This window comes from Euleptes europaea, chromosome 3 (assembly GCF_029931775.1).
Source record: "Euleptes europaea isolate rEulEur1 chromosome 3, rEulEur1.hap1, whole genome shotgun sequence".
NCBI lineage: Eukaryota > Metazoa > Chordata > Lepidosauria > Squamata > Sphaerodactylidae > Euleptes > Euleptes europaea.
Window position 1 is genome coordinate 121,604,547 of NC_079314.1, and position 27,943 is coordinate 121,632,489.

Consider the following 27,943-nt stretch of genomic DNA (forward strand, 5'->3'; position numbering starts at 1 on the left):
ACATTTTCTCGACAAGGTATAGGTGAGACGGCCGGCCGGGGAGGCTGACCTACTTGAAGGGTTCCATTTATAGGGGAACAAGACACTCTCTGGCCTCATCTGCCGAGAACGCCTTTCCCTTCGTCTGGTTGTCAGTGTTCGCTTTCAAGCGCTGGCCTGCACCCCTGCGCACGTTCGTTCGTTGGAGTGTGCGGCTTTGGAAAGGAAGGAAAATTGTGCCAGTTCAGCGCCAATATTATGCCCTTTCTGTGGCATTTGGTGGCTGCTACAGACGCTTGGCACTCGGGTGAATTTTTTTTCCCAAGGCCAAGTAAGTTTTTCCTTAGAACGCAAACATGAGCGCTGCCAAGGGATGAAATTCCATGCTGTTCCCAAGAGCGAGCTCCGTTCCCCTCTCGATATATATATATTTTATTACTCTTAATCTTTTTTGGGGTTGCGCGGGGAGATCTTGTTTCGTTGTTGACCTCACGGGTAAATTACAGGGGTGCAAACATTTTGCAAATCCTTAGGAGCCACCCTGAGGGCAGAAGAGTCAGGGATTCCCTTCTCAGGCTTTTTGTGGGGAGGGGCATATATCCAATGACAAGACTCACTGGAAAAGACAATCATGCTAGGAAAAGAGGAAGACCCAACTAGAGATTGATTGACTCTGTAAAGGAGGCCCTCAGTTTGCAAGACCAGAGCAAGGCTGTTAAAGATGGGACTTTTGGAGGACATTGATTCATAGGGTCGCCATGAGTCGTAAGCGACTTGACGGCATTTAACACACACACATATTTACAAAGGGAAGTGGTATGGAGAAAAGGGATATTTTTACAAAATTAGAAGTTGGGAAGAAAGTGAAGTCCTGATGTGGAAGAGGGCTACAGCAGAGAGGGGCTCTGGCTTCCCTCTGCCCCCCTCTTAAGTGGTAAAGGGAGAGTGCAAGAGGATTCAGCTAGGTCCCAGATGCAGCAGGAGGAGATAGGCTTTCTGCCCAGTCACTAGTCCCAGTTGTGAAGTTGCCCATGTGCAAATGGTTGCGTCAGTGGCTCAGTGACGGAGCATCTGCTCAGCATGCAGAAAGTCCCAGGTTCAGTCCCCGGCATCTCCAGTTAAAGGGACTAGGCAAGTAGGTGATGCGAAAGACACTGCTGGTCTGAGTAGACAAATACTGACTTTGACGGACCCAGGGTCTGGTTCAGTAGAAGGCAGCCTCATGCGTCCCTGTGTGTATCCCTGATGTGCTTGGCATAGAAAGGGGTCCCAGGACATCAGCCTCTGAGCTAGGAGCCCTGCCTCCTGTCTCTTACTTTAAGGTCACGCATGCCATCTCCTGGTGGCGACTGGAAATTACTCTTCACATGCTCAGAGGCCTGGTTATCTCCAGCTGAGCTGCAGTGTGAAGAAAGAGGCTTGGTTAACACAACTCAGAGTGGAAGGTCCAGGCTTGGCTCGAAGTAACAGACCCTGGTCCGGCCTGCAACTGAGCAGGGCGATGCATTCTTCTGCTGTTGTTTAAACGCGCAGTCTGCCCCGTGTGGGAGGCCCTAGGCAAGCATCCATGGATTCAGGCGTGATTTCCCAGCTGATGCAAAAACGTGGTCTGGCAAAGGCGGAAGGGGTGGTTTTGCACATGGCTTTGAAAACGGCTGTGTAGCTTTGCGTGGGACTCTGCCCACTTCCCTCCACTCCTGTCCTGAAGAGGGGTTTTGCCTCGGCCAGTATCATATTTTAGTCAGGCTTTGGGGAAATGCTTGGTATGAATTCAGTTTCAGCCAGATGAAGTGTCGGTGTGGGGTCCTAAAACTGCACTGGTCCGAAGCTCAGCTCCAGCCAGAAGCAGTCAGTCTGCAGATGATTTGCACATGCCTGCTACTCACCAGAGGACTGTAACATGCAGGATTTACTTACACGAATGAACTGGGCCGTTGCAAATGTGGCTCAGTGGACAGAGTTTCCGCATTTTCCCACACTGATCGAAACACAGTGCTTTGCTGGTGTGGCGGTCCAGAGGTTCAGCTGCCAGAGATTTCCTGGCTCAAAAAAATACCAGGCTGCGTGGGAATCCAACCTGGGCAGCTGCTACCAGATTGAAGGCCGATCTGCACAGTGGGCAGAATTGAATAGCCGAGGGTGGGTTTTTTTTGGCCCGTTCAACTTCAGGCGGCAGGTGAAACATAGTGTGGTGATACTCAGTGGCTTGGGAGCTACCCGTGGCTCTTCTGAGCACTGTTCCCTGGTGCGGCACCTGTACCAGTTTTTGGTTCACGTGAAGCCACCTTATGCTTAATCAGACCCCCTGGATTCATCAAGGTCAGTATTGTCTACTCAGACTGGCAGCACCTCTCCAGAGTCTCAGGCAGAGGTCTTTCACATCCCCTGTTGCCTGGGCCTTTCAACTGGGGATGTCGGGGATTGAACCTGGGACCTTCTGCATGTAAGGCAGAGGCTCTACCGCCCAGCCGCAGCCTCTCTCTAAATGAAGCTGCCTTATACTGATTCAAACCTTTGGTCCGTCAAGATCAGTATTGTCTACTCAGACTGGCAACGGCTCTCCAATGTCTTAGGCGGAGGCCTTTCACATCACCTACTGCCTGGTCTTTTTTGTAAATGGAGATGCCAGGGATTGAACCTGGGACTTTTTGCATGCCAAGCAGATGTTCTACCACTGAGCCACAGCCCCTTCTCTGACCGTCTTGAACACATGAAGCTGCTTTATGCAGAATCAGACACTTGGTCCATCAAGTTCAGTATTGTCTACTCAGACTGGCAGTGGCTCTTCAGGGTCTCAGACAAAGGTCTTTCACCAGATCCTTTTAACTGGAGATTCCGGAGATTGAACCTGGGACCTTCTGCATGCAGAGCACATGCTCCACTACTGAGCACATGAAACTGCCTTATACTGAATCAGACTATTTATTGATCATTGGTCCATCAAGGACAGTATTGTCTGCTCGGACTGGCAGCGGCTCTCCAGGGTCTCGGGAAGAGGTCTTTCACATCACCTGCTGCCAGGTCCTTTAGCTTGAAATTCCGAGGGTTGGGACCTTCTGCATGCCAAGCAAATGTTCTGCCAACAAGCCACAGTAATAGTGAAAGTGGTTCTTCATGCGTTGTAGAGTGTGCGCCACCAGCGTAGCAGATTAGAACGCACCTCCTTGGGAACAGGACCCATCACACAGAAATCAGGTCCGCTAAGAAGCAAATGGTATCTGCCCTAAGTTGAGTGGCGGCTGCAGCCATGTTACCGGAGGGGAGAGGGATCAGCTGCAAAGGATTGCAGGCGTGCCCTGAAAGTCCTGTCGGAACAGGAATGCACTATGAGCGTTCCTCGATGCCTTCGGGTGAATTTTCCCCAGGGGAGCCAGTTCCAGAGAGCCAGCGTGGTGTAGTGGTTAAGAGTGGTGGACTCTGACCTGGAGAACTGGGTTCGATTCCCCACTCCTCCACATGAGCTGCGGAGGCTAATCTGGTGAACTGGATTTGTTTCCCCACTCCCCCACGTGAAGCCAGCTGGGTGACCTTGGGCAAGTTACAGCTCTGTTAGAAGAAGAAGAAGAGTTGGTTTTTATATGCCTACTTTCTCTACTTTTGGCCGCCTGGTAGCTAGGGTTGCCAGCTCTGGGTGGGGAAATTCCTGGAGGTTTTGGGGGGTGGAGCCCGGGGATGGTGGTGGTTTGGGGAAGAGAAACACCTCAGTGGATTATATGGCCACAGAATCCACCCTCCGAAGCAGGCATTTTTTCCACGGGAACTGATCACTGTTGTCTGGAGATAATTTGTAATGTTGGGAGGTCTCCAGGCTTCACCTGCAGGTTGGCAACCCTACTGGTAGCTCAGCTCCCACTGGGAGGAGTCCTGGGGGGCGTGAATAGTCAGAACAGAGGCCCTCAGAGTTCCTTGCAGTATGGACGCCCATCCCTTTCTAGAAGCAAGATCAGAAATCCCAGCATCTCTGTCACATAAGAACATAAGAAAAGCCATGCTGGATCAGACCCAGGCGCATCAAGTCCAGCAGTCTGTTCACACAGTGGCCAACCAGGTGCCTCTAGGAAGCCCTCAAACAATACAACTGCAGCATCCTCTCTTCCATAAACATGTCCACTCCCCTCTCAAAGTCTTCCAAGTTGGCAGCCATCACCACATCCTGGGGCAGGGAGTTCCACAATTTAACTATGCATTGTGTAAAAAAATATTTCCTTTTATCAGTTTTGAATATCTCACCCTCCAGCTTCAGCAGATGACCCCGCGTTTTGCTATTATGAGAGAGGGAGAAAAGCTCCTTGTCCACTCTCTCCATACCATGCATAATTTTATAGACCTCTATCATGTCTCCCCTTAATTGCCTTCTTTCCAAGCTAAACAGCCCTAAGTGTTTCAACCACTCCTCGTAGGGCAGTTGCTCTAGCCCTCTGATCATTTTGGTTGCTCTTTTTCTGCACCTTCTCAAGGTCTGCAGTATCCTTTGCAATATCACCTTGAGGGCTAGGAACTAGCTTTTGAATAAAATCAGTCATCTCTGGATTTCTGTGATGATTACCAGTATGTGCACTAGAAATCACATTTTTGCACTCCATACGAATTCTTTGGCTTTCTGTTTGTAGCTTTTTCGGAAGAGTTGGGCACACTTGCCAGGTTTTGTGGTTTTTCCCAGTCTGACTTGCCTATGAAACAGACTCCATACAGCTCAAAGGTGCTGATACACCTGCCTCGGCCTGACCCTGTCGTTCCACCTTGCCTCCCCCTCCCCAGGTACACGCCTGGGAGATTTCCGATCAGTTGCTGCAGATCCGGCAGGACGTGGAGTCGTGCTACTTCGCAGCCCAAACCATGAAGATGAAAATCCAGACCTCATTCTACGAGCTCCCACCGGACTCGCACGTCTCTTTGCGGGACTCTTTGCTCACCCACATCCAGAACTTGAAAGACATGTCTCCTGTCATCGTCACACAGGTAAGCGGCCAGCCTGGTGGGCATCTGGGACCCTCTGCTCAGTGGTGGATGACCTCAGAGTACTGGGGTGGAGGTCCAGGGTAGGAGACGGCTATAGTGTCCGTGTCCTTATCATAGAATCATAGAGTTGGAAGGGACCACCAAGGTCATCTAGTCCAATCCCCTGCACAATGCAGGAAATTCACAACTACCTCCCCCCCACACACACACCCAGTGACCCCTACTCCATGCCTGGAAGATGGCCAAGATGCCCTCCCTCTCCTCATCTGCCTAAGGTCGTAGAATCAGCATTGCTGACAGATGGCAATCTAGCCTCTGTTTAAAAACCTCCAGGGAAGGAGAGCTTACCACCTCCCGAGGAAGCCTGTTCCACTGAGGAACAGCTCTGTTAGGAAAATTTTCCTAATGTCTAGACGGAACTCATTTGATTTAATTTCAACCTGTTGGTTCTGGTCCGACCTTCTGGGGCAACAGAAAACAACTCGGCACCCTCCTCTATATGACAGCCCTTCAAGTACTTGAAGATGGTTATCATATCATACTTGAAGATGGTTATCATATCACCTTCTTGCGGGCTTCCCAGAAGTACCAAGCTGCTCCTGTATCCGGGCTTCCTGTGGGAAAAACGGGTGGCAGGGGTGGCCAGAGGTTCCTTTCGCCAGCTTTGGCTGTTCCTGGGCAGAAAAGATCTTACCACTGTGGTGCATGCCCTGGTAGCATCTACATTAGATTAGTGCAATGCGCTCTACGTGGGGCTGCCCTTGAACACTGTCCGGAAGCTACAGTTGTTACAGAATGCTGGAGCCGAGTGATGTCTGGAGTGGGTCATAGGGGCCGTATCACTCCAGTCTCGTTCCATATATGCTGGCTCCCAATTTGCTTCAGAGCCCAATTCAAGGTGCTGGTATTGACCTTTAAAAGCCCTGCATGGCCTGAGACCAACGTACCTTAAGGACCGCCTCCTCCCATATGAGCCTACCTGTAAACTCCAGTGTCCAGAACACACCTTCCTCTGGGCATAGAGCAGGGGTCACTGGGGGAGAGGGGTCACTGGGGGAGAGGGGGGGAGGCACTTGTGAATTTCCTGCGTTGTGCAAGGGGTTGGACTAGATGACCTCTTGAGATCCCAGTTCTATGATTCTATATCCCAGGGGCTGGGCTTCTAGGATAGCAGATAACAGCGTCGGGGCCCGATGGTAGATTGCTTCTTCAAGCCGCCACTGGGGGTTGCTTGTTTGCTGCCTGGCTGGCTCTGGTTCCTCCCCACCTCTCGCCATTATTCCCTGGCCGCATCTCGCCTGCTTGGAGTCCCTCCTGTCCTGAGCTCACTGCCAGGGCTCTGGAGATGCGGTCATATTAATGGAATTAAGTATCCAAAGGTCAAGAAGAAATAAACATCCAAGGCTAAAAGTTATATGTATGTATGTATTTATTACAGGCTAAAATCACATATAACACATGTAAGGCCCTGCAAAAGCCTACCAAATCAACATGCTCATGTAACAGCGTGGTGTAGTGGTTAAAAGCAGTGGTTTGGAGCAGTGGACTCTGATCTGGTGAAGCAGATTAGTTTCCCCACTCCTCATGAAGCCAGCTGAGTGACCTTGGGCTAGTCACTCTCTCTCAGCCCCACCTACCTCCCAGGGTGTCTGTTGTGGGGAGGGGAAGGGAAGGTGATTGTAAGCCGGTTTGATCCTTAAGTGGCAGAGAAAGTCGGCATATACAAATCAACTCTTCTTCTTCTAACTCAATTAGACATAAAAATCACACAATTAGACTCTGCCCATATGCATTTCAGCCATATAGCCTTCTTCAGTGGTCTAAACAATCACCACTCCCGACTACAAATTACTTACATACATTTCTAAAATTCTCTATGACTGCATGCGCGTTGTGTTCTGAAAAAATAAATAAAAAGATATAAAAATATTAATTAAACAATTAACATGTATGCATCAATTATATTATTATTTTTTTAAAAAATTAAGACTTAGTTACTGCAGGGTAACAAATAATATATAACTGCAAAACTTCTTCCTCTGTTTTAGGCTTCCATACAGATGGGAAACTATTCCCTGTGTGTGTTTCCCTCTTAAAGTTTCCCTCTGAAAGACCGTCAGTAGTACCCGGCGGGGGGGGGGTGTTTTGGGGGCAGGAGGGAAGAGGCTGGCCTCTTCAGGTTGTCTGAACCTGCTGCTTTTTCCTTCTATCGGCAGCTCGCACTCGCGATAGCAGACCTCGCCCTGCAGATGGCCTCTTGGAAGGGCTGCGTCCACACACTGGTTGAAAAGTAAGTAACGCCCCGTGAAGGTCTTCCTCTTCCCCCTCCCCCTCCCCAGTGATAAACGTCAACATGTGTAACAGGTGTGTGAGGTTTACCCTTGCCAGGTGTGCAGCCTCACCCTCTGCTATGCTAGAGGGGAAATTTAAGTTGGAAACGACTTGATGGCACTTAACACACACACACACGCCCTGGGAGGAGAGATTCTGCCCCTGTAAATCAGGGGACTTAGAAACTATTGAGCACGCCCTCCTGAATTGTAATTTTTACACATTCCCCCGTTCTAAGTTTATTGAGCCCCTCTTATTGAGAATGGGACCTGACAGAGCAGGAGAAAAGATTGAGATGCTCCTACAAGGGGATAATCCTTCAATCACTTTACAGGTTGCGAAATTTTGCATGGCAGCAATGAAAATTCGTCGCCATAGAACAGTCTCTTAGCCCAATTGGCAGATATATCTCGGCTGTTATTTCTCTTTTTAAGTGTTATAAGACTCGGACTGTAATTCATTGTTTGTAAGACTATATTAGTCCATAATATTGTCGAAGGCTTTCACGGTCAGAGTTCATTGGTTCTTGTAGGTTATCCGGTCTGTGTGACTGTGGTCTTGAGAGACACTGTCCTTCAGTGTTACTCCTCTGAAGATGCCTGCCACAGCTGCTGGCGAAACGTAAGGAAAGAAAATACCAAGGCCACGGTCACACAGCCTGGATAACCTACAAGAACCAATATATTAGTCCATGTTTCTTGTTTTATCTGGCTAAGGGCCGTAAATAAACAATCTGTCAGTTGTGCTAGGTGCAGTGTGATGTAACGTCCAAGCGGATGACCTTGAAATCAATGGAGGAGGGGCTGTGGCTCAGTGGTAGAGCATCTGCTTGGCAGGCAGAAGTTCCCAGGTTCAATCCCCGGCATCTCCAGTTAAAGGGACCAGGCAAGAAGGTTATCTGAAACACATGGAACTGCCTTATATTGAATCAGACCCTCAGTCCATCAAAGTCAGCATTGTCTACTCAGACCAGCAGCTGCTCTCCAGGGTCTCAGGTATAGGAGGCCTTTCACATCACCTACTTGTCTAGTCCCTTTAAGTGGGGATGCCGGGGACTGAACCTGGGACCTTTTCCATGCCAAGCAGAGGCTCTACCACTGAGCCACGGCCCCTTTCCTGGAGAGCCGCTGCTGATCTGAAACTCCTGCGCAGCTGAAAGAATTGGGCCATTGAAATTGGGGGGGGATGTGGCCTACTTTTTTGGCCCCTTTGAAAATGGGTTCAGAGCACTGGGGGCCGGTTGGGCTTCTTGGATAGCACCAGTGGGGATGTGTTCTGTGGGTCTCAGGCGGCCTAGAGGGGAGGGGGGGTCTCTGGGAACACGTTCCCCTTTTGTCCTGAAATGCAGAGAAGGAAGCAAAACTGAAGGTTCTGCTGCCAGCCTCGGTGTGCATATGGGGGCCTGGCTCAGTGGCTCCTCTCTCTCATCCAGGATGGCTTCCCTTCCAGCGTGAGAGCCAGCGTGGTGTAGTGGTTAAGAGCAGTGGTTTGGAGCAGTGGACTCTGATCTGGAGAGCTGGGTTTGATTACCCACTCCTCCGCATGAGTGGCGGATGCTTATCTGTTGAACTGGATTTGTTTCCCCACTCCTCCACATGAGTGGCGGTGGCTAATCTGGTGAATCAGGTTTGATTCCCCACTGCTACACATGAAGCCGGATGGGTGACCTTGGGCTAGTCACAGCTCCCTCAGCCCCACCTACCTCCCAGGGTGTCTGTTGTGGGGAAGGGAAGGTGATTGTGAGCTGGGTTGATTCTCCCTTAAGTGGTAGAGAAAGTCGGCATATAAAAACCCACTCTTCTTCTTCCATTCTTGTTTTTGTGTCACTCCCGTGGCAGTGCCATGCCCGCCCCGCAGCGTCACCCTTCTGAGCCTTTTCACATCTCCCATTCCTCCCCTGCATCTTCCAGGTACAACAACGACGTGATGTCGCTGCCCTTCTTGCTGGAGATCCTGACGGTGCTGCCGGAGGAGGTCCACAGCCGGTCCTTGCGCATCGGGGCCAACCGCCGCACCGAGATCATCGAGGACTTGGCCTTCTACTCCAGCACAGTTGTCTCACTGCTGGTAAGGTGGAAGCCACCGAGCCGAGAGTTGGAGAGCTCGGGAGACACGACTCACAAGCCAGCGTGGCCTGGTAGTCAGAGTGCTGCCCTTGGCCAGCGTGGGTTTCCTTCGAGTTGATCCTTCGAATCAATGGGGGAGTGGCCGTGGCTCAGTGGCAGAGCATCTGCTTGGCGTGCAGAAGGTCCCGGGTTCAATCCCCGGCATCTCCAGTTAAAGGGGCCAGGCAAGCAGGTGATGTGAAAGACCTCCCCTGAGAGCCCCTGGAGAGCCCCTGCCGGTCTGAGTAGACAATACTGACTGTGATGGGCTAAGGGTCTGATTCAGTAGAAGGCAGGCCCATGTGCTCAATCCCTGCTTGCATCCATTGGCCACTTATTATATATCCCATCAAGAAACTTAGAGGGAAGAAGAGCATTATATCGAAGGAGCATAAAAGCCCTAAGATATTCACGGTTTGTAATGTCTGACAGATAAGGCATGGTGATGTTTCTAATAAGCAGGTCCTTTCTAAAAAGGGGATTATGAATCCTGTTCAAATCACGCTGCCTCTCTACCTCAAAGACTCTTGTCTTAATATGTTCTTTGGCTGATTCACACGTCATTGATAGAAGGAGCTGACGGGAGAGCTGGTAGTGGCCCAGTTTTTTATTGAGAGCTAATTGCCAGGGGGCAACAAAAGAGTCTGTTAATATCATGGACCACGGCCCTTCAGCGAGGGTTGATGTTCTCCGGAGTCTCCGCCTGGCGGGTCAGGACAGGCACTCAGCTCCTCAGATATGGAGAATTCTTCCCCGGGGGTGCCCTGCAGTGACCGTCCTGGGTCAGGGTTTGGCTAAGTCGGCCGGCTCGCTGTTGCAGAGGCAGAATCGCTGAGGGGACGGCGCAGGGCCCTTTCTCCCGCTCTCTGCCGGCTTTTGCTGAGCTTTCATTTTTCCGTCACTGATGGCTCCGTGGGATGATGCACGGCTGACCGACTCCTTTGTGACCCAGTGGCACTTTTTGTTTGGGTTGCTCCTGGATTCCCTGGGCGATTTCCCAGAATGCCCTGCAACCACTTCGGTCTCTGCCTCCACTAAGATGGTGGCTGCTGGTTGGGTTCACGCTGCCGGTTTTTGTATATTAGCAGCTTGTGAGGTTCTTAGTGTAGAATGGGCAGTGTGTGTTCCACCCGTTGCTGGAGGGTGAGAGATTCAAAACAGACAAAAGGAAGTATTTCTTCACACAACGCATAGTTCAGTGGTGAAACTCTCTTCCCCATGATGTGGTGATAGCTGCCAACTTGGGAGGCTTTAAGAGAGGAGTGGACATGTTCATGGAGGAGAGGGCTATCTGTGGCTTCTAGTAAAAATGGATGCTAGTCATGAGGCATCCCTATTCTCTCCAGGATCAGAGGAGCATGTCTGTGAAACAGGCAGGATGCTGCTGCTGCAGTTGTCTTGTTGGTGGGCTTCCTGGAGGCACCCAGTTGGCCACTGTGTGAACAGACTGCTGGACTTGATGGGCCTGGGTCTGATCCAGCCTTCTGTTCTTACCTATTTTCTCCAGGATCAGAGGAGCATGTCTATTTTATGAGGAGCTGTGGAACACAGGCAGGATAATGCTGCTGCAGTAGTCTTGCTTGTGGGCTTCTTAGAGGCACCAGGTTGGCCACTGTGTGAACAGACTGCTGGACTTGATGGGCCAGGGTGTGATCCAGCAGGGCTTTTGTTATGTTCTTAACACAGGCAGGACAGTGGTGCTGCAGTCGTCTCGTTTGTGGGCTTCCTAGAGGCACCTGGTTGGCCAGTGTGTGAACAGACTGCTGGACTTGATGGACTTGATGGGCCTTGGTCTGATCCAGCAGGGCCTTTCTTAAGTTCTTATATAGTGTTGTTAAGGGAAGGGGGTCATCAGGGCTTTATTTTTATTTTTTAAAAGCCACATGAGGCTCAGCGTTGGGAAGGGGCCCCTGCCCCTTGCCCCCAAAGGGCACCCCGCTCCTTAGTTCTAAGCACTCGGGAATTCAGTTCCTTTGTTTGTAGCGCGTCTTTCTTGCTGAGACTCGGGGCGGATTCCACAGCTTAAAGCCAAGCGGTCAAATTGGCAATGTCTGACAAACAACGTAATAGGACTGGGATCCCCAAAATTGGAAATGGTGCAAACAAGTGTCATGCAAGAAAGAATGGAGTTAAAGTAGGTGGAGCTTTGGTCCCAGAACCTCCCCCACAATTATATTTTGTTTTTTCCTTCATATATATATATATATATATATATATATATATATATATATATATATATATATATACACACACACACACACACACACACACACACACACACACACACACACACACACACACACACACACACACACACACAGGCCAGAAATAAATTTCTTGCTGAGATTTTAAAGGGTATAAATTCTTTTCCTCTGGTGAGAAACTTAATTTTCCATCTTTCCAGTTTGGATCAGTGTTGTCCTTATAGGGTGTCCCAATTCACCCTATAGGGTCCCTTGGCAGCCAAGAAAATATGGCCTCGAACTGTGTCTAAAGACTGGACTATTTAATCATATATAGTGAAGGTGTTCACATGTTTTTTGACATGTCCTTAAGAGTTTTTAACATTATAATGTCCTTGCTGTTGCCGTAGGTGTTTATGTCCCCTTTCTGTGTCCTGATTGTAACGGCCTTTGGCCTTATACAGTAAATACAATGTGACAGAAGTAGACAGTAATGCAGTCAGAGCAAAGTAATGCGCTCAATGAACAGTGGGATAGATTTTGGCGATGTTGCCTGTTGCAGCTGCCGGATGTTAAAGGAAAGGCACTCTGTACGTGGTCAGAGATACTATCGCGTCTCTTACCCGATTTCTTGAAAGAACCAGCATGGACACTGATGGAAAGGATATAGCGCTTAATTTTCTCAAAGATTGTCAGGGGCAAAAAGACGGTTGAGCTGTCCCCAGCAGTCCTCTCACCCCCCCGGAGGCACAAGTCTCCTCCCAATTAGGGAATGCAGAGAACATCAGAATATAAGAAAGGCCCTGCTGGATCAGACCGAGGTCCATCAAATCCAGCAGTCTGTTCACACAGGGGCCAACCAGGGGCCTCTAAGGAAGCCCACAAGCAAGCCGAGTGCGGCAGCATTTATCCTGCCTGTGCTCCACAGCACCTAATAGTCATGATGCGTACCTGCTTAAGGCATGCTCCTCTGATCTTGGAGAGAACAGGTATGCATCATGACTAGTATCCATTTTGACAAGTAACCATGGATAGCCCTCTCCTCCATGGACATGTCCACTCCCCTCTTAAAGCCTTCCAAGTTGGCAGCCATCACCACATCCTGGGGCAGGGAGTTCCACAATTTAACTATGCGTTGTGTGAAAAAAGACCTCCTTTTCTCTGTTTTGAATCTCTCACCCTCCAGCTTCAGCAGATTACCCCGTGTTCTAATATTATGCGAGAGGGAGAAAAGCTTCTCCCTGTCCACTCTCTCCACACCATGCATAATTTTAAAGGCCTCTGTCATATCTCCCTTCTACCACCTTCTTTCCAAGCTAAACATCCCTAAGCGTTTCAACTTCTCCTCATAAGGCAGAGCGGTACAGTGTTCCACACGTGCCGCGGCGAGGGTCATGCCAACGAAGCGACTCTCGCAGGCGAGCAAGTGGGTGAGCCCCCCCGCAAAAGTTCCTCTAAGCGCTCGTCTCACCTTTTCCCCTTCCGTGCAGATGACCTGTGTGGGGAAGGCTGGCAACGACGAGAAGATGCTCATCAAGGTCTTCCGCTGCCTGGGCAGCTGGTTCAACCTGGGGGTCCTGGACAGCACCTTCATGGCCAACAGCAAGCTGCTCTCACTACTCTTCGAGGTCCTGGTACGTCTTCTGGCCTCCCTGTTCTGCAACGGGCGGCCAGGTCAAGTGGTCAGTGGTTAACAGCTGAAGAGGGGGGCTGTCCGGAGGCCACGTCTGTCTCCTCTGCCCTTGGCCACCGCTGCCGGGGTCAGGGGTTTCCAAATCTGGTCTTGGGTTACTGGCCTCTTTGCGCTCGCCATCGATCTTTTCTTGCCCCCCCCCCCGAGTCCTCTGGCCCGTGTAGGGGGCTTGGGGTTTTACGTAGATGGTTTTGTTTCAGACAGTTTTATTTAAGACTGCATTTGACGAATTTAGCTTTTATTTATCGGCAGTCCTAATTAGAGTTTTTAAATTGTGGTCTTTGATGTGTTTAAAAAAAAACCAACCAAGGTGGTTTTTATTTATATTGTAAGCTACCTGGAGTTGCACAAAGTAAAAAAAGGCACATAATAAATACATATACAAATAATAATAAGAGGAGGAGTTGGTTTTTATGGGCTGACTTTCTCTACCACTTAAGGAAGAATCAAACCAGCTTGTAATTGCCTTCCCTTCCCCACAACAGACACCCTGTGAGGCAGGTCAGGCTGAGAGAGCTCTAAGAGAGCTGTGACTAGCCCCAGGTCACTCAGCAGGCTTCATATGGAGGAGTGGGGAAACCAACCTGGTTCATCAGACTAGCCTCCGCCATTCATGTGGAGGAGTGGGGAATTGAACCTGGTTCTCCAGATCAGAGTCCACCGCTTCAAACCACCGCTCTTAACCACTACATCATGCTGGCCCTAAATAAATAAATATTGCATGGGTAATGCCTTCCCTGGACTGCTGTAGTTTCCCCTTCTCTCTTCCCAGGGTGTCACCTGCAGCTCTCCTGCCCCTTCCCTCTTCCAGCCCTGACATGTTCCCCAACCTTTCCTTGCCACCTAACACAGATTGAGCAGCGTCCGGGTCTCTTAAGAGACAGTGTGGTGTAGTGGCTGGGAGCAGCAGACTCTAATTGGGAGAGAACTTTGTTTGATTCCCTGCCCCTCCACATGAGTGGCGGACTCCAATCTGGAGAACTGGGTTTGATTCCCCACTCCTACCCATGAAGCCAGCTGGGTGACCTTGAGTAATTCACAGTTCTCTCTAAACTCCCTCAGCCTCACAGGGTGTCTCTTGTGGGGAGAGGAAGGGAAGGCGATTGTCACCCGGTTTGATTCTTCCTTAAGTGGTAGAGAAAGTCGGCATACAAAAACCAACTCCTCTTCTGTGTATCCCCTGCTGTTCAACCATTCTGGTCACAAAACAGATGCTGATGTTAAGAGTTCTAGTGGGAAGGAGATGCAGCTAGTAGCCAGAAAGTGCCCCCGCAGGATGTCTGAGCCAGCTTTATGTTCTGTCTCCTTCCAGCAACAGGACAAGACGTCGTCGAACCTGCACGAAGCCGCTTCTGACTGCGTCTGTTCGGCGCTCTACGCCATCGAGAACGTGGAGACCAACCTGGCCCTGGCGTTGCAGCTCTTCCAGGGGGTGCTGACCCTCGAGACGGCGTACCACATGGCCGTGGCCCGAGAGGATTTGGACAAGTGAGTCGCTGCGTTAGAAGGCCTTGGTGGAGCCTGTAGAAGAGGAGGCGCGTTGCTGGTCCAGCATTCGACAGCCTAAGAATTCCATCCGTGAGGTTGAGCTCATTGGCCCTGACTAGAAAATTTATGGCACATGAACACATGAAGCACATGAACCCACCTTATACTGAACTAGACCCTTGGTCCATCAACATCAGTACTGTCTACTCAGATCGGCAGCGGCTCTCCAGGGTCTCAGGCAGAGGACTTTCCTATCACCTACTTGCCTACTCCCTTTAACTGGAGATGCCGGGGATCTGCATGCCAAGCAGATGCTCTACCGCTGAGCCAGGGCCCCCCTCTATGGCTTTCCAGGGTTTCAGGCAGGGGTCTTTCACATCACCTACTTGCCTAGTCTCTTTAACTGGAGATGCCGGGGATTGAACCTGGGGCCTTCTGCATGCCAAGCCAAGGCTCTACTGCTGAGCCACAGCCTCTCCCCCTAATGGCAACCCCTTCCATTTATGCTTTTCCTGGTTTATTGTTAGGAACAATTCTCAAGCGTTCCACGGATCCTGCCACCCATGGAGTTGGTAAAAATCCATTTGTAACATCACGAGACTTGCGAGTTCCCATTTTTCTCCGTTCAAGAAAGGGCAACTCGTGGGCGTGTTCATGGTTAGAAAATTTTCAGCCAGATGTGCTTTTATGTTCCTGGGGGCTTTCCCTGGCAAAGGCTGCCACTCAGTGACCCGCCCCGCTCGATTCTCTCTTTCAGGGTTCTGAATTACTGCCGGATCTTTACGGAACTCTGCGAGACACTTCTGGATAAGATCGTCTGCACTCCTGGCCACGGCCTGGGGGACCTGCGGACTATTGAGCTGCTCTTGATCTGCGCGGGCCACCCGCAGTATGAGGTAGGAACGTCCCCGGCAGCCAGCAGCGCCCATGTGCCTCCTCACGAGGTAGCGAAGATTGAATTCAGTCAATCGACCTTTATTGGCATATACTCAGAAACATGACGTAAGCAGTACACAAAATTCACTGTCCATACATTTTCAATTTAAATATGATTTAGACTTTAGTCCTAATATTGATAACTTCCATCAAAAATTCTGCTACCTTTAAAGTGACCAGGAATAGTATAATTCAACAAAAACCGGCATACAGAGAATTCTTGACTAGATTTCATTTTATCAATCAATGGTAGAATTTGTTCTTAGGCAGTTCATGAGAGGGAGGGCATCTTGGCCAACTTCTGGGCATGGAGTAGGGGGTCACTGGGTGTGTGTGTGGGGGGAGGTAGTTGTGAATTTCCTGCATTGTGCAGGGGGTTGGACTAGATGACCCTGGTGGTCCCAAATATGATTCTAATTGTTTTTTTACGAGGACCATTATGCAGGTGATAATTCATGATTATATGCTGTAGCGTATTGTGTTGACTCAAGCCACATACGCATAATCTTTTCTCAAATGGAATATTTTTAAACCTGCCATTTAGGATTGCCGAAGGGAGGGCATTCAGCCTGGCAAGCATAAATGTCCTCTGTGCAAAGATTGAGTTGTTGGAGGGCCATTTAGCAGGGGTGTGTGTGCGGGGATGTCTAACGGAGGAGCCAAGCATTGCTCTGCGTGCATCCCCGCCAGGAGAAGGGGCGCTGCCGCGTCCGCTAGCTCAAAAAAACTTCCTCCCGCCACAGGTGGTGGAAATTTCCTTCAACTTCTGGTACCGGCTGGGGGAGCATCTTTACAAGACGGACGACGCTGTCATCCACAGCATCTTCAAGGCCTACATCCAGAGGCTGCTCCACGCCCTGGCGCGACACTGTCAGCTGGATCCAGACCACGTAAGCTTGGCTGGTCTCCCTTCCTGCCCCTGAACGTGAAATGTGAGCGCGCCTTTTCCTCTGGGCCCCAAAGGTGGTGAGGCCGAGCTAGGCGGCTTCTTGGCTGTGGTCACGGGCCATGCAGCCGTTCGCCCCTCCTGAGACAGGGAGATTTTGGGGGCAGAGGCTGAAGAGGGCAGGGTTTGGGGAGGGAAGGGACTTCGATGCCTCCCCAAAATCATTTTTTAGAGCCATTACTGCTCTTTTCCTTTAGTACCTGGAGGTTGGCAACCCTACCAGCAAGTTGTGATTTTGATTATTTACTGCTTTGAGCTTCAGAAGGAGCAGTTTGTATGGTTGTTTTTTTGTTTAAATGAAAACTGCAAGAGAGAATTGAGCATGGTCTTGTCCATATATTCAGAGAACTGTTGTGGCAGGCTTTGGATAAAATCCAGTTCCCAAATCCATTTCCCGGCTTTGTTAGTTTATTAGCTAACGTTGCCCTTACTCTTGTTGGGTGAGTCAGTTTAGAAGAAGAAGAGTTGGTTTTTGTATGCCGACGTTCTCTACTACTTAAGGGAGACTCAGACCGGCTTACAATCACCTTCCCTTCCCCTCCCCACAACAGACACCCTGTGAGGTAGGTGGGGCTGAGAGAGAGCTCTAAGAAAGCTGTGACTAGCCCAAGGTCACCCAGCAGGCTTCATGTGTAGGACTGGGGAAACCAACCTGGTTCTCCAGATTAGCCTCTGTTGCTCATGTGTAGGAGTCGGGAATCGAACCCGGTTCTCCAGATCAGAGTCCACCGCTCCAAACCACCGCTCCTAACCACTACATCACGCTGGCTTAATTTCTTTCTGTGTCCCATACCTCTTTACCCCCTGATTTTCCTATGCTAGGAAGGGATTCCTGAGGAGACGGATGACTTCGGAGAGTTCCGGATGAGGGTGTCGGACCTGGTGAAGGACTTGATCTTCCTTGTCGGATCCGTGGAATGTTTTGCCCAGGTGGGGAGTATGTGCCGGGGAAAAAAGGGTGGGATCCCGTGTGGTTTGCATTTTTTCCCCAAATTGCCCGAGATGCATCAATACTTTCTTCCGCTTTGGGGGTGAGATGAGGTTCCGAAGGGGCTTCGTTCTTTATCCCGCCGGGATCATTGGCCTGCCCTTCCTTTGTGTCGCTCGGCGGCGGGAAGTCTTAGCGGTTGGCTGCAAAGCTTTACATGTCCTGTAACCTTACAGATGTTTGGTTATGACTTGGCTGCCTCGGTTCTCCCAGATGTTGGGACGCCAAAGCCCCGTCGCTAAGCGCACGGGCTCGGCCAGCGGTCTCGGGGACCCATTCTGCCTCGTCCGCGCCTCTCTCCTTGCCGAAAGCCCTTCTCGGTTCTCAGCTCAGCCCTTCTCGCCCTCTTTCCCTCCACAGCTTTACGCCACCCTGAAAGAAGGAAACCCTCCTTGGGAAGTGACGGAAGCCGTGCTCTTCATTATGGCTTCGATAGCCAAGAGCGTTGATCAGTAAGTACTGGGGAGCCAGGATGCAGCTATCCACACTGTGGGCACAGACCGCTGCTGGTTGCCGTGAGGTCCTCACTGAGTCCTTTCCAGATTGGCCGGGGATCCTGGAGGGTTTTTGTTGCCATCTTCTGGGCATAGAGTAGGGGTCACTGGGGATGTGGGTGGAGGAGGTAGTTGTGAATTCCCTGCATTGTGTGGGGGGTTAGGCTAGATGACCCTGGTGGTCCCTTCCAACTCTATGATTCTATTCTAGTCCAGTAGCAATTCAGAGACAAACAAGATTTCCAGGGTCTAAGCTCTCTAGAGTCAAAGTGCCTTCATGGCTACTAGTCAAAATGGGTACTAGTCATGATGCATAGCTATTCTCCAAGGAGCATGCCCATTATATTAGGTGCTGTGGAACACAGGCAGGCTAATGCTTCTGCAGTCACCTTGTTTGTGGGCTTCCTAGAGGCACCTGGTTGGCCACTGTGTGAACAGACTGCTGGACTGGATGGGCCTGGGTCTGATCCAGCAGGGCCTTTCTTATGTTCTGCATACAGCTGCCAGGCAGATGGACTGACTCATAGCCCACCTACATTGAGGCCCACACACCACCAGCACAAGCATATTTGGGGATTTCTGGGGTTGCCAGCCTCTAGGTGGGGCCTGGAGACCTCCTAGAATTACAGCAGGTCTCAGACTACAGAGACCAGTTCCCTGGGAGAAAATGGCTTCGGAATGCAGGCAGGAGAATGCTGCTGCAGTCGCCTTGTTTGTGGCTTCCTGGAGGCCCCTGGTTGGCCACTGTGTGAACAGACGGCTGGACTCGATAAAACTTGGTTTGATCCAGCAGGGCCTTTCTTATGTTCTTATGCCCTTGGTCAGACCTTTGACCCGCAGAAGCTCATACCCTGCAAATCTAGTTGGTCTTTAAGATGCTACAGGTCTTAAATCTTGATCATAGACACAGAAACTCCCTTCTAAACTCCTTGACTTCAGCTGGCATAGAAGAGTGTTCCTCTGGGGAGGACAGCACTGGAAAGGCATTTTAGACATCTTGATCCCGTCAGTATGCCCCAGAGCTCAATTTTATATGCAAACTCAGTTACAAATGGTGCGTTTTAAAGCAGTAAGATAAGCAAGAACGTCCATGTTGCTGCTTGGGCTGTGTTTGTTACCTTGGCGACTGATCCACTGCCTCCTGCTCTCAGGGAGAACAACCCGACGCTGGTGGAAGTGCTGGACGGGGTGGTGCGCCTGCCCGAATCGGTGCACCTGGCTGTCCGCTACACGAGCATCGAGCTGGTTGGTGAGATGAGCGAAGTGGTGGACAGGAACTCCCATTTTCTTGGTGAGTGGTTACGGGGGGATGTGCTCTCTTCTCCCCCATCTGCTTTTGTGTCTAGCAAGGAGCATCGTCAGGATCCCTGCAGTTATTAGTTGATAGCAACGCAGGGTTTGATTGGCGGCAATACTCGGTGGAAGCTTCAGTCCCAATGTTAAACAGCCTGCTGTTTATCCCGAAGATAACCCTTAGCATTTAGACGACGTTTGGGGGTGTTTCAAAAGGCCCCTGTAAGGTAGGCCAGTCCGCCTCCAGATTGCAGGTAAGAGGTGGAGCCTGTTTGCCTGAGGCTGCCTAGAGTGGGGGTGGGGGGAGATCCAGGGGCTTCCTGGTTTGTAGCTCAGTCTCTTGGACTTGAGGCTGCTCTTGATCACAGGGAAGCGGCTTAACAGGCAGGACAGGCTCACCTTGTGCTTCCCGAAGACCTTTGCTTCAGCCCGTACGACTCGGGCCTCGGGAAGGCTTTGGGTAACAAAGATGGTGAGGGGTCTGGAGACCAAGTCCTATGAGGAAAGGTTGAAGGAACTGGGTATGTTTAGCCTGAAGAGGAGAAGACAGAGAGGGGACATGATAAACATCTTCAAGTACTTGAAGGGCTGTCATAGAGGGGAGGGTGCCGAGTTGTTTTCCGTTGCCCCAGGAGGTTGGACCAGAACCAACGGGTTAAAATTAAATCAAAACAGCTTCCATCTTGACATTAGGAAGAATCTTCTAACAGTTAGAGCGGTTCCTCAGTAGAACAGGCTTCCTCGGGAGGTGGTAAGCTCTCCTATCTAGTGATAGAAAGGGAGAGGCGCCTTCACCCACCATGCCCCATGACAATCTGTTTCCACAAACCAGGCCACAGCGTGTTGCTGGCAAACAGAGCAGGCACTTGGTCAGAGGTGCCCACTGATGACTGGGGCTAGGAAGCCACTCTAGGGTCAGGAAGAAATTTTCCTCCTGGCCAGAATGGCCAGGGATCCTGGAGGTTTTTTGTTTTTTTTTGCCATCTTCTGGGCATGGAGTGGGGGTCACTGGAGGTGTGTGTGGGGGAGGCAGTTGTGAATTTCCTGCATTGTGCAGGGGGTTGGACTAGATGACCCTGGTGGTCCCTTCCATGATTCTATGAAGGTGCATTGCCGCTGATGAGGTCTGTGGATCTCTTGATGCTGCTGCTGTTAATTAACCTGCCAGGACGAGAGATCCTATACCAGTGATGGCGAACCTTTTAGAGACTGAGTGCCCAAACTGCAACCCAAAACCCACTTATTTATTGCAAAGTGCCAACACAGCAATTTAACCTGAATATGGTTGCTAACTCCAGGCCGGGAAATTTCTGGCGATCTGGGGGACAGCGGAGTTTAGGGAGGGAACTGATCTGTGTAGAGCTGCGGTCGGTTGTAATCTTGGGAGATTCCCAGGCCCCAACTGGAGGTTGGCAATCGTGTATGTGGGGTGTGTGTGTGTTAAGTGCCTATGAATCAAAGTCCTCCAAAAAGTCCTATCTTTGGCAATCGTACTGGGGAGAAATCCCTGCGACGGCGGGAAAGCAAGGCAACGTACCCGTGTTACCTCAGGATCAGCCACTTATTGCAGCCTCGGGGAAGTTGGCTAGGCTGCACAAACAGCAGTTCTGGGCCATCCAGTTCAAGGCAAGAGATGTTCAGAGGTGGTTTGCCATTGCCTGCCTCTGCGTAGCAACCCTGGACTTCCTTGGTAGTCTCCCATCCAAATACTGACCAGGGCCGACCCTGCTTAGCTTCCGAGATCTGACAAGATCAGGCTAGCCTGGGCCGTCCAGCTGAGAGCTTCTAGTGTTTAGGGGGTGGTGAAAAATGCCACCCATGTTTGCAGTCGCGAATTAGCATGGTCCTTTTTAGCTGGGTGGTTAATTGGCCAAAAGATCCTTTTCCGCTGGTCCGTTGTTTCATTGGCTGCGAGTGGCTAATTTGCAACTCCATGGCGAGGCCCTCTTCCTGCGACCACGCTTGGAGCGCTTCCTCTTAAAAACCCCTTTTCTTTTAACCATCTATGCATAGAATAAAGGGACCCTCCCTGATTAATGACTTGCTTCCTGGCTTCTACCCCCTCTCCCAAAAAACAGATCCGGTGCTCGGCTTTTTGATGAAGGGCCTCTGCGAGAAACAGCTGGCCTCGGTCGCTGCCAAAGCCATTCACAGCATCTGCTCCGTGTGCCGGGACCACATGGCTCAGCATTTCAGCGGCCTGCTGGAAATCGCCCGCTCCCTGGACTCCTTCATGCTCTCGCCGGAGGCAGCGGTCGGACTCCTGAAAGGTACGTGCCCCTCTGGGAGAGAGAAGAAGAGTTGATTTTTATATGCCGACTTACTCTACCATTTAAGAAAGAATCAGACTAGCTTACAATCTCCTTCCCTTCCCCTCCCCACAACAGACACCCTGTAAGGTAGCATGGTGTAGTGGTTAAGAGCCGTTGTTTGGAGCAGTGGACTCTGACCCGGAGAACTGGGTTTGATTCCCCTCTCCTCCACATGAGCAGCGGAGGCTGATCTGGTGAACTGGATTTGTTTCCCCACTTCTCCACATGAAGTCAGCTGGGTGACCTTGGGCAAGTCACAGTTCTCTTAGAGCTCTCTCACCCCCACCTACCTTACAGGGTGTCTGTGGTGAGGAGGGGAAGGGTAGGTGTTGGTAATTCAGTTTGATTCTTCCTTAAGTGGTAGAGAAAGCAGGCATATAAAAACCAACTCTTCCTCCTCCTCCTCTTGTAGAGAAGGGGACAGACTAATCTCCCTGGCTCGGTATGAGGCAGTGCCAGAGCCGGCCCTTTTCCTGTCCTCCGTTTCAGCCCCTGGACATCGGGCGGCAGAACTGGGAAGGACCCGGGCTTGAAACCCTGGAGGGCTGCCATCGGTTAGGGTGGGGAGTCGTGAACTGTAAGGGGCCTCTTGAAAGGTTTTCATTTTTCCCTGTTTTTTCCCCCTTGGCGTGCAGGGACTGCCTTGGTGCTGGCCAGGCTTCCGCTGGAGAAGATCTCGGCGTGTCTCAGTGAACTTTGTGCCGTTCAGGTGATGGCGCTGAAAAAGGTACACTGCAGCTTAGCGTGACTGCTTGATGGGGTTTTTTTACATCAACAACAAAGGGGGGAAAAACCTAACCCTAAAAAACAGAATTAAGTACCCAAAGGTCAAGAAAAAATGAACATCCAAGGACAAAAGTTATACAATCTGAAAGTTATATCTGTACAAAATATGTATGAATTTAGAATCATAGAATCATAGAGTTGGAAGGGACCATCAGGGTCATCTAGTCCAACCCCCTACACAATGCAGGAGATTAACAACTACCTCCCCACACACACACACACAGTGACCCCTACTCCATGCCCAGAAGATGGCCAAGATGCCGTCCCTCTCATCATCTGCCTAAAGTAATAGACTCAGCATTGCTGACAGATGGCCATCTAGCCTCCAGGGAAGGATAGCTCACCACCTCCTGAGGAAGCCTGTTCCACTGAGGAACTGCTCTGTTAGAAAATTCTTCCTAATGTCTGGACGGAAACTCTTTTGATTTAATTTCAACCCGTTGCTTCTGGTCCGACCTGGGGCAACAGAAAACAACTCGGCACCATCCTCTCTATGCCAGCCCTTCAAGTACTTGAAGATGGTTATCATATCCCCTCTCAGTCTTCTCCTCTTCAGGCTAAACATGCCTTTCCTAATAGGACTTGGACTCCAGACCCCTCACCATCTTTCTTGCCCTCCTCTGGACACATTCCAGCTTGCTTACATCTTTCTTAAATTGCGGTTCCCAAAACAGAACACAGTATTTATTACAGGCTAAAATCTAATAACTCATATGGCCCAGCAAAACCCTACCAAATAAACATGCTCATATAACATATAACACAATTAGACATAAAATCACACAATTAGATTCTGACCATTCATGTTTCGGATTCCTCAGTTGCCTAAACAATCACCATTCCAGACTACAAAATATATACGTATATTTTCAAAATTCTCTATAACTATATGTGTGTTGTGTTCTGAAAAAATAAATAAACACGATATAAAAATATTAAGTAAACAATCTATGCATCAATTGTTTTTAAAAGTTAAATATAACAAATAATATATAACTGCAAAACTTCTTCCTCTGTTTTAGGCTTCCATACAATTTAGGATTCGGGCCTCATATGTGTTATATGAGTTATTAGATTTTAGCCTGTAATAAATATATACATATTTTGTATGGACATAACTTTTAGATTGTATAACCTTTAGGGGTTTTCTTTACCCTGGGGAGGGAGCATTTTTCAGGAGAAAAAAAAGAAGTTTATGATATAAAATGTGATAAGAAGACTCCAAGAATGAGTCCCGGTATTTGGGACACGAGCTTGTGTTTTAACTTCTGGGAGCACCGCAAATGCCTTTATTTTCTTCTAAGAAGATAATTCACAGTGGGTAGCCGTGTTAGTCTGTCTGCAGTAGTAGAAAAGAGCAAGGGTCCAGTAGCACCTTAAAAACTAACAAAAATATTTTCTGGCAGGGTATGAGCTTTCGTGAGCCACAGCTCACTTCTTCAGATACAGCTAGAATGTGAATCCATCTGTCTTTAAGTAGAGGAGAGTGAATTCAGACAAGCATTAGTATGTAAATGTTAACAGTATGTAAATGTGAATAGCAGGCGTGATGGGATTAGGTGTGGTATGCAGAAGAGTCCGAGATGTCCAGGGGAGAGATGGGTGTGGAGAAATCAGCATTGGTAATGAGCCATGAATGCAAGGTCTTTATTCAGCCCAGGTAAATGCATTGTCTTTAGTTTGAATATCAAACTAAATTCAGCAGAGAAACTCATTACCAATGCTGATTGTCAGCCAAAAAGAGACTGAGGCAAGCCCAAATATTGAAAACCTTGACTGCTGGCTGTGTTGTGTCAGGTGTCCTAAGGGCCTCCTCTACCGTGTTCCCTTCTTTTTCTCCAGCTTCTCTCTCAGGAGCCGAGCAACGGCCTCTCCTCAGATCCCACCGTGCCCCTCGATCGCCTTGCTGTTATATTTAGGTAAGAAGCCGTGGGGGCTGTTTGGTGAGTCTCCCCTGGCCTGCAGTGGCTGGCGGATGGCTTCCTAAGGCCCGCTAGGATTGCCTGGAAGCTGGAATTCCATGGAACTGTGAAAACCAGGGGGGAAATCCACCCTTTCAACTGGAGATGCCGAGGATTGAACCTGGGACCTTCTGCATGCCAAGCAGATGCTCTACCACTGAGCCATGGCCCCTCACCACAGCTTTCCAGAGTCTCAGGCAGAGGCCTTTCACATCACCTACTGCCTGGTCGTAGAATCATAGAGTTGGAGGGGACCACCAGGGTCATCATGTCCAACCACCTGCACAATGCAAGAAATTCACAATTACCTCCCCCCCCACACACTTCCAGTGACCCCTGCTCCATGCCCAGAAGTTGGGGGAGGAAACCCCTCCAGGATCCCTGGCCAGTCTGACCTGGAGGAAAATTGCTTCCTGACCCCAAAGTGGTGATCAGCAGATCCCTGGGCATGTAAGAAAGAATCATGAGAGCCAAACGCTGACAAAACCCTTTCTGCCCTCCCTCTCATGATCTGCCTAAGGTCACAGTATCAGCATTGCTGACAGATGGCTGTCTAGCCTCTGCTTAAAAACCTCCAGGGAAGGAGAGCCCACCACCTCCCGAGGAAGCCTGTTCCACTGAGGAGCCGCTCTGACTGTTAGAAAGTTCTTCATAATGTTGAGATGGAAACTCTTTTGATTTAATTTCAACCCGTTGGTTCTGGTCCGACCTTCTGGGGCAACAGAAAAGAACTCCGTGCCATCCTGTATATGAAAGACTGTTTTTAATGTTATTATTTATGACTGGGTTTTAATGTATGATATGACTAGGTTTTATGACAGATTGTAATGGCCTTTGGCCCCAAACAATGAACTTTATCATATCGCAGACATTGGTCCCTGGCTGAATGGGTCCCTGGGCCACTCTTCTGCCACAGGAGCAGTAAGTCTGACTGTCTCCTTGGTCAGGGCGGAGTGGGACTCACAGTAAGGTCAAGTGGATACAAGAGCCCGTGAGGTTGGGTGTCCGATGCTCACTGCCCCACCCGTTCCCTTATTTCACCCCAGGCTGGACACAAACTGGTTTTTGTCTCTCTCCTCAGGCATACCAACCCCATTGTAGAAAATGGACAGACGCATCCGTGCCAAAAAGTCATCCAGGAGGTATGGGGATATCGGGTGAGAGGTTTGCCATTTGTGGCTGCTTAGATCAGTCATAGAATCATACAGTTGGAAGGGACAACCAGGGTCATCTAGTCCAACCCCCTGCACAATGCAGGAAATTCACAACTACCTCCCCCCCCCCCACACACACATCCAGTGACCCATACTCCATGTCCAGAAGATGGCCAAGATGCCCTTCCTCTCATCATCTGCCTAAGGTCATAGAATCAGCATTGCTGACAGATGGCCATCTAGCCTCTGCTTAAAAACCTCCAGAGAAGGAGAGCTCACCCCCTCCCGAGGAAGCCTGTTCCACTGAGGAACCGCTCTTAACTATTAGAAGATTCTTCCTAATGTCTAGACAGAAACTCTTTTGATTTAATTTCAACCTGTTGGTTCTGGTCCGACCTTCTGGGGCAACAGAAAACAACTCAGCACCCTCCTCTATATGACAGCCCTTCAAGTACTTGAACATGGTTATCATATCCCCTCTCAGTCTTCTCCTCTCCAGGCTAAGCATACCCAGCTCCTTCAACCTTTCCTCATAGGACTTGGTCTCCAGGCCCCTTGGTTTCTCTGTCTGGCAGCAGCTGTCCAACAGATCTGGCAGAGGAAGGCCTTCTCTGGCATCTGCTATCTGGGATTCTTCCCCTGGAGATGCCAGCAATCACACTGGGGCCCTTCTGCACACAAAGCTGATGCTCCCCTCTCAGCTACAGCCACGGGAACTTAGAATCAAAGAATTATAGAGTTGGAAGGGGCCACCAGGGTCATCTAGTCCAACCCCCTGCACAATGCAGGAAATTCACAACTACCTCCCCCCCACACGCCCATTCACCCTTACTCCAATCCCAGAAGATGGCAAAAAAAAAAAAAAAAACCTCCAAGATCCCTGGCCATTCTGACCTGGAGGAAAATTGCTTCCTGACCCCAGAGTGGCTTCCTAGCCCCAGTCATCAGTGGGCACCTCTGAACAAGCACCTGCTGTGTTTGCCAGCGGCACGCTGTGGCCCAGTTTGTGGCAACAGATTGTCGTGGGGCATAGTGTGTGAGGACGCCTCTCCCTTTCTATCACTAATCTTGCTTCTGAAAATGGGGTGAAATAAAATACAGAGAAGTTTAGAATCACCGTGATTACATGACTCTACCTCGCAAGACCTCTGCAACCGTTTTGGGTTGCCTGGGAAATGTGGTCTGTGGTTGCCTAAGCAGCTCCAAAACAATATGTGGGATCTCATGAGTTAGTCTCTCTAGATCTTTCTATTTTATTTAATCCGTTGTTTTTTTAAGTCCACATTTCCCCAAACCTGGGTTTGCAGAAACATCTACCCCTGGCTGTACGTGGCCCCATTGTGTGGATTGCTTGATCCGCATGGTGGTATATGTGAGAACACTGCTAACCGACAGACTGTATTGCATGGTAATTTCACACATTATGCACATGAATGTGCAAATGAGCCTCCCAGAGCCGCCTCTCCCAGCTTGCCAGGCTCCCTCATGTCCTGACCTACCTACCGTTTGAGAACCACTGGGACAACAGGGACTGAATGTTGGTTCCATAACGCCTCTGTGAGGCTAGCTCTGATTTCAGCCGCAGGGTCCGCCGTGTCACGTCAGGCTTTGCAGTCTGGGTAGCAGCTGATTCCTCTGTTCTGCATTGTTGCAGAGAGACCCGTTCAGTGCAGCGGGGTAGCTGGGGTGGGGCTGGGTGGCGTCATGGAGCCTTTAGGGGGGCGCGGTGCCCTGCGGCCCGTCAGTCGTCTCCTGCCATTCAGTCTCCCTAATCCTTCTGCCTAGATCTGGCCAGTCCTGTCAGAGACCCTGAACAAACACCGTGCCGATAACCGCATCGTGGAGCGCTGCTGTCGGTGCCTGCGCTTCGCTGTCCGCTGCGTGGGGAAAGGCTCGGCGGCCCTCCTGCAGCCGCTGGTCACGCAGGTAAAACTTGCATGGGGGTGGGTGCGTGGGGTGAGACAAAAAACGAGCAGCTCTATCAAGGTGGCCATATTTCAAACACTTTATTATATTTACTTCATTTGCACCCTGCCTTTCTCCCCAATGGGGGACCCAAAGCGGTTTGCCATCGTTCCCCTCTCCTTCATGTTATCCTCACAACAATCCTGATCCAGCATGGCTTTCCTTATGTTCTTATATAGGACAGGACTATTCATGGCTACTAGTCAAAATGGCTACTAGTCAAGATGCATACATATTCTCTCCAGGATCAGATGAGCATGACTGTAATATGAGGTGCTGTGGAACAGAGGCAGGACAATGCTGCTGCAGTTGTCTTGTTTCTGGGCTTCCTAGAGGCACCTGGTTGGCCACTGTGTGAACAGACTGCTGG

The 27,943-nt window shown here is 50.1% G+C and overlaps 1 protein-coding gene across 1 annotated transcript in view; it reads left to right on the plus strand.

The window, feature by feature from the left end:
• Positions 1 to 27,943, plus strand: part of TNPO3 (transportin 3) — a gene marked incomplete at its 5' end in the record, with an annotated part of 52,536 nt that overhangs the window by 9,858 nt on the left and 14,735 nt on the right. Inside the window, 15 exons of the mRNA XM_056846798.1 lie at positions 4,738 to 4,938; positions 7,155 to 7,228; positions 9,180 to 9,336; positions 13,048 to 13,191; positions 14,563 to 14,738; positions 15,496 to 15,634; positions 16,418 to 16,564; positions 17,443 to 17,550; positions 17,969 to 18,060; positions 19,254 to 19,393; positions 21,474 to 21,665; positions 22,343 to 22,434; positions 24,336 to 24,412; positions 25,536 to 25,596; positions 27,394 to 27,534. Of these exons, the coding sequence (XP_056702776.1) occupies positions 4,738 to 4,938; positions 7,155 to 7,228; positions 9,180 to 9,336; positions 13,048 to 13,191; positions 14,563 to 14,738; positions 15,496 to 15,634; positions 16,418 to 16,564; positions 17,443 to 17,550; positions 17,969 to 18,060; positions 19,254 to 19,393; positions 21,474 to 21,665; positions 22,343 to 22,434; positions 24,336 to 24,412; positions 25,536 to 25,596; positions 27,394 to 27,534 (1,941 nt within the window). The remainder of the gene's footprint in view (positions 1 to 4,737; positions 4,939 to 7,154; positions 7,229 to 9,179; positions 9,337 to 13,047; positions 13,192 to 14,562; positions 14,739 to 15,495; positions 15,635 to 16,417; positions 16,565 to 17,442; positions 17,551 to 17,968; positions 18,061 to 19,253; positions 19,394 to 21,473; positions 21,666 to 22,342; positions 22,435 to 24,335; positions 24,413 to 25,535; positions 25,597 to 27,393; positions 27,535 to 27,943) is intronic.